This window comes from Felis catus, chromosome C1, assembly GCF_018350175.1.
Source record: "Felis catus isolate Fca126 chromosome C1, F.catus_Fca126_mat1.0, whole genome shotgun sequence".
Lineage (NCBI taxonomy): Eukaryota > Metazoa > Chordata > Mammalia > Carnivora > Felidae > Felis > Felis catus.
Window position 1 is genome coordinate 202,678,087 of NC_058375.1, and position 12,253 is coordinate 202,690,339.

Genomic DNA, 12,253 nt, shown 5'->3' on the forward strand with positions numbered 1-12,253 from the left:
CATTTTTTAAAGTTTATTTATTTATTGAGGAGCGGAGGGACAGAAAGAGAGACACAGAGAGAGAATCCCAAGCAGGCTCCGCCCTCACCGTGGAGCCCTGCATGGGGCTCAATCTCACATACCTTGAGATCACGACCTACGCCGAAATCAAGAATCAGTGGTGAGGTGCCTGAGTCGGGCTCTGTGCTGACAGATCAGAGCCTGGAGCCTGCTTTGGATTCTGTGTCTCCCTTTCTCTGCCCTCCCCAGCTCGTGTTATGTCTCTCTCTGTCTCCCCATCAAAAATAAATAAACATTAAAAAGAATTCAATGGGCAGATTTAACGGTAGGTTAGACACAGCTGAACAGAGAATTAATGAGCTAGAAGAGAAAAAAGGATTTAAAAAATGCAGAAAAGTGGGTAAAAGTCAGTCAGAAGGTCTAACATATGTATAATCTGAAGTCCTAGGAGAGAAATGGAAAAACAGATTAGGGTAGAAGAAATGTTTGAACAGATAATGTCAGAAAAACTCCCAAACTGATGAAAGATTTTCAGTCGCAGATTGAAGAAACTCTATGTCCCCTAAAGGGATAAATAAAAATAAATCCACATGTAGCCACCTTAGCTGACCCTCTAATTGTTGCCCCTTTGAACCTAATGTGCCCTTTCTCCTTCTGGCTCTTTATATATTAAAAAAAAAAAAAAAAAAAAAAAAGACAATTCTTCCAGTGTTCTTAGAACAAGCCTTACCATCCTGCTGGTTCTCTCACTAATGGGTTGCATAATCTTTGATCTGTGTTTATTTTATATTCGTAAAAGCCATGTTTTTAACGTTTTGAAATAGAAGTAACTTTTCAATATACTTTGAAAAAAAAGGATTTTTTTCAATATACTGTGAAAAAAAGGATTCATGAAACAATAATCTTTCTTACTGGCAGTATTTTCTATACTGCTTTATTCTTTTTTATCTTATTAAAAAAAATAATTCTGGTTGCAGTCACTAAATCTGGGCTCAACCTGCACTTTGAAAAACGCTGCCTTGGCAGATTCAGGAGTGTGTGTGCGCGTTGGGGGTTGGGGGGGTGGGTAGAATTGCATTAACAACCCCTTAATATTTAAATTTGTTTGCCAGTTTGGCTTTCACCCTCCAGGAATCAGATGACCTTGGATTTGGGACGGGTTTTCTTTTCTTTCTTTCTTTTCTTCTCTTTTCTCTAGTGGCTGGGCGCTCGGACAACCAGCGGGCGCATAGGAAAAGCCAGTGTGGCCGGTTTAATCTCAGCAGCCTGTTCCAGCTCCCGGGGAAGGGAGGACAGCTGGGGCGATGGCGCCCTGGGGTGGCCAACCCGCAGGTCAGACGACGGCCAGTCTCACTCACTGGGTGGGGCTTCCGAGAACTTTGTTCTACTGCGAACCAAAGTACCGTCCAGAGAACTTCAAGTTCTCGCTGAGAGTCCGCGAGAGAGCAAGGTGGGGAGTCGCGGCATTGGCGGCCACGGTCGGGGCTCGGGCGGTCTCCGTATATCCCCCGGGACAGCCTCCGCGGCGGCGTGGGCCGGCCCCTCCCCCGGGCCTCAGGCTCACGGCTGGAGGAGGTGGCTTCTGTGCGTCGGTTAGGTCCTGTTGGAGAGACTCAGGACCGCGAGGGAAAGTGAGCGGTAAGGGGCCTGGCCAGCCTGCGCCCGGCCTACCCGGCGGCTGGCGCCTTGACCCCGCCCCCTTGGGATTGATCTCTGAGCGGGTTCCAGGCGCTCTTCACTCGCGGTCCAAAGACGCGGGCGGCGCGGACCATGGATCGCGTGGCTGCGTTGAGGGGCGCGAGGCTGCGGTGGGCGCTGCTGGGGACGCGGGTGGCCCTCCCTGGCCTTTGCCCGCACGGGGCCAGAGCCAAGGCCGCGATCCCCGCCGCCGTCTCGGCCACCGCCGAGACTCCTGGAAACGGGCCTGGCGACCGGAGGCTGCGGACCCTGGAGGAGATTCCGGGGCCGGGGCAGCTGCGCAGTTTCTTCCAGCTGTTAGTGCAAGGCTACGTTCTGCACTTACACAAGCTCCAGGTAACCGAGCGGGGGCGGGGCGGGGGAGAGGGTGGGGGCTCGCGACTGGGGGGTGGGGGTGAGCACAAGGATAAAGAAGCTGGAGATGGGGACACGTTGGACCAAAAGTGAAGGACACGAGAATTTAGCTCAGGACCGACTGGAGCTATGGTCATAGACTGGAAATCTGTAGGGATTATGTGCGAAGGGTAGACAGAACCCTGTGAACCGAAATGAATAGGTCCCGGAGTGGTATGAATCAGGAGGGCACCAGGGAGGAGGGGACTTGGGAAGCCAGGTTTGGAATGAACAGGGGTAAGGGTGCCTGAGTGGCTCAGAGAGTTAAGCACCTGACTTCAGCTCAGGTCATGACCTCTGGGTTCGTGGGTGTGAATCCCTTGCTGGGCTCTGTACTGACAGCTGGGAGCCTGGAGACTGCTTTGGATTCAGTGTCTCCCTCTCTCTCTGCCCCTCCCCTGCTTGCACTCTGCCTCTCTCTCTCTCTTAAAAATAAACATTAAATTTTTTTTTTTTAAATAAAATGAACAGGGGTTGAGAGAGGAGAGAGCTGTGTTGGTAACATTACTTGGTAATGTAAGGGTATAAGCTGCCAGATGTGGCACAACGACTGTTTACTTGTGTGGTGATGTTGGCGACCACAGACTTCTTCCAAAGGAAATGGATTCTGGAGGATTATGGTCGTCAAGCAATTCGCAGGATAGATTTTTCCACAGAGAGAAAAATGGCACTTCTCGAGTGAAAGCAAAATCATAGACATTAACGAAAAGGAACATTTGTTTAAATTAAGGAATCCAGTAAGAAGCGTTTATTCAGTGAAATGCACATGGAGGCAGATAACCCACTCTGGATGGACAGATGGGAAAACCCGATGTTGGCTAAGTTGGAAGAGTTTTAGGAAATGAACTGAAGAGATTCACCTCAATCTGTCTTCCTAATGACTATGAAAAAATATAAACATGTCCACTCTGCTTCAGGCACGTTTCCAAGTGCTGGGATTCATTGAGAGGTGACCAGTGCCCTCAGTGCTGAGCTGGAAGCTTATACCCTAGGGTTTATATGCTCCTTTGGGGGAAAAGGGAGAGAGGGAAGTGAACAGATCAATAAACAGCCAATTTGAGGCAGAGAACTTGAGTGCCCTGAGAGGAGAAGCCTGCCCAGGGTTGGGGATTGGGTGGCACCTCTGATTCATTTATTTGCTCTCTAGGCACATGTGTGGTCATCAGTGATTGGCAGGAAGAGTGGGCAGGCCTTTGGCCGGGCTGGTGAACAGGCTGGTTACCATGTCCCTGTGCTGGGCAGTAGTCAGAAACTCAGAAGAGCTCTGGGCACTGGGGATAGGACAGGTCTTTGAGGAGGGCCATGAAGGTCAGACAAAGGGCCCTGGTTCCTCCGAGGGGCCATGGTGGGCTCTTGAGCAGGCACGGGGTGAAGATGGCCTCTAGGGGGCACTGTCGAGGTTATGGTGTGTGCAGTAGGATGGATTAGACAGGATTGGTAGAGAGGGCCTCTGGGGACAAAGGATCGGGTGTGGCAGTATCTGAGGCACCCTCCAGACAAAGCTGGACAGGGAGTTGAGGATGAGGGTGAAAATGGCTATGAGGGCTTGAAGTGCTTGAAAGTGCTTAGCTCTTGTTTCTTAGATTTGGTGGGCAGGTCACAAGACACATAGAGCTGGTTAAAAAAATCATTCCTTCTGGGCTCAGCTTTAAGATACCAAGTAAGCTGAGAAACCAGAGTTCTGTAAACTTTTCCTGCTTGATTTAACCTCTAGAAATAGGAGAGGCCCAGTGAATGCCCCAAGGGTGGCGACTAAGGATTCCTCCTCATTTCATAGGGAGAGTTTACTGGAAGGTTTTGCTGAGGATTATCTCTAGAGCAGTAACTACCAAAGAAATTCTAGACCACCCTAGGAGGTGGAGGAGGAAGAGAAGAAAGCCAGGAATGTGTAGCCTTTTATTATTATTTTTTTTTTTTTTTTAGTGTTTATTTATTTTTGAGAGAGAGAGAGAGCGGGAGAGACACAGAATCCGAAGGGAGGATTCTCCCAGGGCTCTAACTCACAAACTGGGAGATCATGACCTGAGCCGGAAGTAGGATGCTTAACTGACTAAGCCATCCAGGCGCCCCAGGAATGTGTAGCCTTTTAAAGGAGCAGCCAGGGCTAGGATTTTGGAGAGTCCCCTGGCTCCTGCCCTGTATCCCAGAGATCTGGAGTCACATGAACCTTCCCAGGGCACTGGTGGAAATTATACTAGCCCTTCCCACTACATGCGACTGGTGTGAGTTAATAAAGAGTGAAAGCCTGTGCATCTATAAAACCCTGTCAATACCCCTATTGAGAAGGAGGATACATTTCAGTGACCCACTTTGTATCATTTCAGATTTGTTTGGTTGCCTCTCACAGTGGCTTAAACGATAAAGTAGCTTTATTGGTTCATATAACCAAAAAGTCTAATAGTTGGATGCCCTACAGCTATATAGCCTGGTCTAGAGATTGATGAGATCATCAAAGCTATAGTTTTGCTTTTCCGCAGTTCTCTTGGCTCTGCTGCCTTGCAAAAGTTAGTTGACTGGCCTGGGTTAATTGCCTGTCTCTGAACCCATCATAGTGGCCATTGACATACTCTAATTAGCTTAGACACATGTAGGCTCACCTCTAAAGCTGGGGTTGGGGTCGCTCCCACCTCAACCAGGTGAGTGCTGCACAAAGCAGAGCAGTTGAAGTTGATATAAAGGCAGCTGACCATAATATCCCCTCGGCACCCTCGACTGTCGGGTCGAAACTGCATATCACACACAAAACTAATAAAGTCAGCTCAGGAGAGCATCGTAGGACTTAAGGGAGTGGAGTAGGGACTGGGACATGTGAAAATCGTGCTAATCCATAAATGCAGTTCCCTTCTCTTTCTTAAAGAAAATAATATCAAGAGTGCTAGAAAAATGGAATGTGAACGTATGTTAAATTTATATGTAAACTTATGTTAAGTTGATGTCTTTCAAAGATGGGGACCCAGAGACTGGTGAGATCAGCCATCTATTCTGTAGCTCTTATTGCAGACTGCCTTCATGTGCCCCACTTTGCCTTGTACCCATAATTGTCATTTCATGTGTCATGTTTCTCTCTCTCTCTCTTTTTATTTATTTATTTTTGAGATAGAGAGAGTGAGCGGAGTAGGGGCAGAGAGGAAAGGAGCGAGAGAATCGCAAGCAGGCTCCACACTATCAGCCCAGAACCTGACATGAGGTTCAAACTCATGAAGTGTGGGATCATGACCTGAGCTGAAATCAAGAGTCAGATGCTTAACTGACTGAGCCACTCAGGTGCCCCTCTCTTTTTTTATAGTTACAATTTTTTTCTTGTGATGTCTTTTTTAAAAAAGTTTATTTATTTTAATTAATTAATTTAGAGAGCATGAGTGGCGGAGGGGCAGAGAGAGAGGGAGAGAGAGAATCCCAAGCAGACTCCACACTGTCAACTCAGAGTCCAGTGAGGGGCTCTAATCCATGAACTGTGAGATCATGACCTGAGCTGAGATCAGGAGTCAGACGCTTAACCGACTGAGCCACCCAGGTACCCCTCCTGTGGTAACTCTTAAGATCTCTCTTAGAGACTCTTAAATACAGAGGACAAACTGAGGGTTGCTGAAGGAGGGGGTGAGGGGTGGATTAAATGGGGGACGGGAATTAAGGTGAGTACTTTTCAGGATGAGCACTGGGTGTCATATGTAAGAGACGAATGACTGGATTCTACTCCTGAAGCCAAAACGACACTGTATGTTAACTAAATTGAAAATAAATTAATAATAAAAAAAAAAAAGAAAGTGAAAAGACAGTCCATAGAATGGGAGGAAATATTTGCAAATCATATATCTGATAAAGAACTTGGGTCCAGAATATATAAGAACTTACACAGTTCAATAATAAAATAACTAACTCAATTTTTAAATGAAAGCAGTATTGGAATAGGCATTTCTCCAAAGAAGGTATATAAATGGCTTAAAAGCACATGGAAAAAGGATCTATATCATTAGCCACTAGAGGGATGCAAATAATAACCGGAAGAGGGGTGCCTGGGTGGCTCAGTCGAGCATCCAACTTCAGCTCAGGTCATGATCTTGCTACTACCAGTGCAGAACCTACTTCGGATCCTCTCTCTCTCCCATTCTCTCTGCCCCTCCCCCACCCTCAAAAATAAATTTTAAAAACGTAAAAAAGAGATCTACTCTCTTAGGAACTTTTAAATATACAATAGTGTACTAATAATTACAGCCACCATGCTGAACATGACATCCCCGGGACTCACTTATTTTCTGTCTGCACTTTTTTGCCTTTTGACCCCCTTCACCCATTTTCCCTACTCCCACCCGCCTCCTCTGGCAACCACCGATCTGTTCTCTATATCTATGAGTTCGGTTTGGGTTTGTTTTGTTTCTAGATTTCACATGGAAGAGAATGATCAGTCAAAATTTGTCTTTCTCTGATTTATTTCACTTAACATAATGCCCTCAGGGTCAATCCATGTTGTCCTAAGTGGCAAGATTTCCTTCTTTTGTGTGGCTGAATAATGTTCCACTGTATATATACCACAATTTCTTTTTTCTTAATTAAAAAAAATTTTAATGTTTATTTTTGAGAGACAGACAGACAGCCTGAGAGAGAGAGGGGCAGAGAGAGAGGGAGACACAAAATCCAAAGCAGGCTCCAGGCTCTGAGCTGTCAGTACAGAGCCCGATGTGGGGCTCGAACCCACGAACCCATGACCTGAGCCGCAGTCCGACACTTAACCCACTGAGCCACCCAGGCGCCCCTATAGTACAATTTATCAATTCATTCATCAGTGGACACTTAGGTTGATTCCAGGTCTTGGGTATTGTAAATAATGCTGCAGCGAACTTGGGAGTGCTTATATCTTTTTGAGTTAGTGTTTTTGTTTTCTTTAAATAAATACCCACAGTAGAATTGCTGGATCATAGGGTAGTTTTGTTTTTGTTTGTTTGTTCTTTTGTTTTTTAAAAAATATTTTTATTTATTTTTGAGAGAGAGAGAGCAAGCAGGGGAGGGCAGGGAGAGGAAGACACAGAATCGGAAGCAGGCTCCAGGCTCTGAGCTGTCAGCACAGAGCCCAACGTGGGGCTCGAACTCGTGAACCGTGAGATCATGACCTGGGCCAAAGTCAGATGTTCAATCGACTGAGCCACCCAGCTGCCCCAAGGGTAGTTTTATTTGTAATTTTTTGAGGAACCTCCACACTGTTTCCCACGGTGGCTGCACCAGTTTGCATTCCCACTGAGAGTGCACAAAGGTTCCCTTTTCTCCACATCCTCACCAACACTTGTTGTTTCTTATTCTTTTGATGTCCATCTTAACAGGTATGAGGTGATATCTCATTGTGGTTTTGATTTGCATTTCCCTGATGATTTTTGATGTTGGGCATCTTTTCACGTACCTGTTGGTCACTTGTATGTTTTCTGTGGAAAAATATCTAGATGGATTTTCTGCCCATTTTTTAGTCAGATTTTCGTGGATATTTTCTATTGCCTTTTTAGTTTCTATTTATTTCCACCCTGATCTTTGTTATTTTCTCCTTTCTATTAACTTCGGGGTTAGTTTGTTATTCCTTTCCTAGTTTCTTGAGGTGTAAAGTTAGGTTGCTTATTTGAGATCTTTCTTGTTTCATAATGTAGGCATTAATCACTCCGAACTTCTCTCTTAGAATTACTTTTGCTGCACTCCATAAATTATGGCTTTTACCACTCTCCACCCCCCCCCCCCCCCCGCCGCCCTTTCCCGGAAGCCTGCAATCCCGCTCTCCACTGATATCAGCATCAAAGGCCAGATGACCTGGGACCTTCTGAACGTGGCAGGCTTTGTTCTGCCCAATGCAGAAGACATATCGTTTCCAGCTCTGGCAGCTCCGGCACCAGGTCAGCCTCCCTGCTTGGCTGTGGCTTGGCTGGCAGCATGAACAGCCCCATGGCGACTGTGGGGAAGGGATGGTGTCTGGGCGCCCCCTCCTGCTTGGTGTTTTTTCAGCTCAGTCTTATGCATGTACCGCTGCTGCGTCAGTGTCCCTAAAGCATGTTTGGTTCCCCTGCTCAGGAATCTCCACAGGACCTGGGGAATCAGCATTGAACTCGTCACAGGGATGTTCAAGGCCCCAGCCTCCTTTTCCCAGGCACCCCTTCTCCCTTTCCGTTTTGATATGCTGTATTTTCCATTTTCATTTGTCTTTAGATATTTTTTTGATTTTCTCTTCTGATCTCTTCTTTGACCCCACGATTATTCAGTAGCATGTTGTTTAATCTCCACATATTTATGAATTTTCCAGGTTTTTCTTTTTTTGTAATTGATTTCTAGTTTCATACCACTGTGGTGAGAAAAGATCCTCCATACGATTTTACTCTTCTTAAATTTGTTAAGACTTGTTTTGTGGCCTATCATGTGATCTAGCCTGGAGAATGTTTCATGTTCACTTGAGAAGAATGTGTATCCTGCTGCATTTGGATGGAATGTTCTGTATATATCTCTTAAGTCCATCCGGTCTATTGTGTCACATAAGGCCAATATTTCCTTATTGATTTTCTGTCTCGGTGGTCTGTCCACTAATGAAAGTGGGGTATCAGTTTCCACTACTGTTACTGTATTGCTCCCTGTTTCTCCCTTTAGATCTGTTAATATTTGCTTTATATATTTAGATGGCACATGTTTCATGCCATCACCTGTTTATATGGCTTAGAGGCTGGGCTGGTAAGTTCTGAGGGCTGGGCCTGTGTCTTTCCCACCTCCGTGCCCTCCAGTACCAGATACAGTCCTTGGTACAGGGAAGGTTCTTAGTAATGTTTGATAAAAAAATAAATAAATAAATGTCATGTACCAGCCAAGGCAGGGCTGTGAGTGGTACCAAGCAGTGGTTCCATCAGGTGGTAAACTTTGTGAGACTCTCCTTAGCTCTTTGGTCTGGGTTGTTTGACATAAGATCGAGTGAAAAGACAGTAAGGGCGGTGGGCAGACTGAGTAAGCCTCACCATTCAGGTCTCAACTTTTCGAGTTCAGAAACTATATTTTATCAGCAAATTGAACATGGGCAGACTATTAGGGACTGACCAACATTGGCCAAACCCACAGAAACAAATTGTGGACTGGAGTGCCCACGGTTTATTTACTGAAGAAGTCAGCCCTCTCGGGAATCATAATACTCCATCACCTAGAAACCCCTTATTCTAATGATCTATTGCTGCATAACAAGCTATCCCAAAATATAATGGCTTAAAACAACATTTTGGTACACTCATGATTTTGTGGGTCAGGAATTTGGGCAGTGCACATCAGAAGTGACTTATCTCAGCTTCCCAAAGGAGCAGGGCTTCGGTTTGAATGGCTGGATATGGCTGGGATGGCTCAAGTGGGGCCATGTTTCTGTTCAGAAACTAAATTTGTTTCCATAGCTTCCTCAGTGTTTCCCCATGTCACATCTCCTGGGACTGGAATTTCCAAGATGGCTTCTTCAGTTGCATGTTTGGTGCCTGGCCTGGTTTGACCAGATCAGCTAAACATCTCTCTCTCTTTCCATGTGGCTAGTGTGGGCTTCCTTACACCATGGTGATCTCTGGATGATCAGACTTCTTATGGGGTCCTGGCTTTCCCCAAAGTGAATGTTCCAAGGGAAAGAAAGTGGAAGTTGCCAGTTTCTTAAGTCCTGGGCCTGAAACCTGGTGCAGCATCATTTCTACTGTATTCTGCCCATCAGAGCAGGTACAGAGCCCACCTAGATTCTAGAGGAGAAGATGTAGACCTCACCTCTTAATGGGAAGGATGTCAAAGAATCTGTGGCCGTCTTTAATCCACTGCCCGCTCTTCCTAGGATCCAGGTACCTAGGGAGAAAAAGTAGTACCTACATTAGTGGACTGCTTAGTATGCAGAGACCCCAGAACTAAAGGAGTGGAATTGTACAGAAGGAAATTTCATCTAGGCCTTGGAGAAACCTGGTTGAATGTGCTTCTCTGGTGCCTGTCCATTAGATTAAGTATCTCTCTCTTGAAAGATAAATGCTGCCAAATTCTCGCTGTTTGACTTCCCTCTTCTGGGTTTTGTAACGACCCCTCCCATTCTGTTAACACATTCTTTCTTCAGTTTGGCTAATACCATTGATTAGATGGATTTTCTGTCCCAGTACTCATGTTACCATCCAGCCCTTCGGAGATTGTCCTCTAGTTACCTTTTTTTGGCTTTCAGTCTCATCTGGAAGACATTATGGTAGTCCTTGAGACTATGGCAAAATTGGATGTACTGCCTTTAAGCCTCAGGGTTGGGAACTGAAACCGGGTATTAAGGTCAAAAGTGTGAATCATACCACGTTAGCAACTGCACTGTTAGAATTTTTATCTTACAGATAAAATTCTGTGGTCAAAGAGAGTACCGAATATTCAAAGTAGCAGGATTTCTGATTGGGAAAGATTAGAATGACTTACATGTCCCATTAAGGGTCTAATTGATTATAGTGTCTTCATCTGGTGGAATTTATGCAACCACCAAAAAGAACAGGGGCAGCTCTATGGGTATTAATGTAATTGCTTGCTAAGAGATGGGAAGAAAGTGAGACCCAAAATGGTATTATATGCCATCATCTGTGGATGAAGGGGGAATGTGAGATATACATGCATATATGTGTTTAGTAGGTGCATGAAATATCTCTGGGAGGACACACAAGGAATCGGCAATAATGATTGCCTCTGTGTGATGGTTTCTTGGAGTCTGAAGATGAGAGTTCGGAGGAAGTCTTATCTTTTATGGCAGGACTGCTCTGGACCTCCACCAGGTTTTCTCTGGCATCACCCTGCCCAGGCACAGTTTGCCAACTTTTGGGTCCTTTTGTTTACTTTTTCACTGTTTTGAATTTTAACAGTGTGCATGTGTGTATTACCTATTAATTTTTTTTTTAAAACCACGAGAGCCAAAGAATGGAAAGCAGGAGATAAATGCAAGGCTGACCAAGTGCTTCCTGGTCTCGCATGATATTTTGAGGTCTTCCGATGGCCTTTTCTCTTGTACCCTTGTTTGGCTCTGGGTCCTTACTTTCAATTTCCACCTGTGTGCCTACATCTTCTTTCTAGTTCTGCGTCACCTGCTGATCGTGCAGTCCTTGTTCTTTGAACGCCCTCATTGTTTCACCTGAGACTCGTCCAGTTTGTGGGCAGAGTGCCCTCAACATACTGCGGTTTTCCTCTGGGTGTGTGAGGGGTGTAAGTGGGGGGTGGGCAGTGTTTCTGTTTCCCTGACGGCCTCCCTGAGGGTGTCCCAGGCAATGCTTTTTCATGGATCACCCTGTATCCTCAGCCCATTGTTTCTCTACGAGTGCAAAATCAGAGGGAAATTCTTACGGTCCTATGGTCTGGTACATGTCTTAGTAACTTATGACAGTTCTGTCTTCTTGCATAAAACCAGACATTTTTATGATGATTGAAGTAAGGGCTACACGCATGCACAACATTTTTTTGCGGCTTTGTTTATAAAATCAAAAATTCAGAAACCTGTTAAATACCCATAAGCAGGATAAATAAATTGTGATATAGTCATACAATGGAACAATATACAACAGTCATAATAAATGCACAAGCTCTTAATGTATCAATAAAGAACTCAAAAACAAGGTTGAAGGACACCTGGGTGGCTCAGTCGGTTAAGCGTCCGATTCTTAATCTCAGCTCAGGTCTTGGTCTCAGGATCGTGAGTTCGAGCCCCGCCTTGGGCTCTGCACTGGGCATGAAGCCTACTTAAAAAACAAACAAAACACCAAAAGTCCCAAAACAGCAAGGTTGAGTATAGAACGATAGGTACAGTAGAATGCTATTTCTGTAAAATAAAAACCACACAAAAATACTATAAGCTATCACTGGACACCTATATATACAGTAAAATTATATAAACATTGACAGAAAGGATACATTTCCGATTCAGGATAGTGGTTGTCCTGGGGAGGGAGGGCAAAGGGAAGGACAAGAAGGGAACTTGGAAATATTTTCCTTTTGGAAAAAGATTTGAAGCAAATATGACAAATATTAACAGTTCTCTTCATTTGAGTGCGTGGGTGCATGTGCATTTATAATGTTATTTTCTTTAACTCTCCACATTAAAATATTCATAATAACAAATAAAGTAATCCTGCTCATCCTGAGTCCAAATAGTGCCCCTGGGCTGGTCTGATCTTGGAGGAGATCATTC

General features: G+C 45.1%; 1 protein-coding gene across 2 annotated transcripts in view; it reads left to right on the forward strand.

The window, feature by feature from the left end:
- The first annotated feature begins 1,466 nt into the window (after window positions 1–1,466).
- CYP27A1 (cytochrome P450 family 27 subfamily A member 1) overlaps window positions 1,467–12,253 on the forward strand; it is a 33,726-nt gene continuing 22,939 nt past the window's right edge. The window contains exon 1 of one of the 2 annotated variants that reach the window (XM_003991157.6): window positions 1,467–2,034. In XM_003991157.6, coding sequence (XP_003991206.1) covers window positions 1,771–2,034 — 264 coding nt within the window. In that variant the 5' untranslated portion in view covers window positions 1,467–1,770. Of the gene's footprint in view, window positions 2,035–7,863; window positions 7,959–12,253 lie in introns of those variants that run through there. The other variant, XM_006935575.5, reaches the window with a different exon arrangement.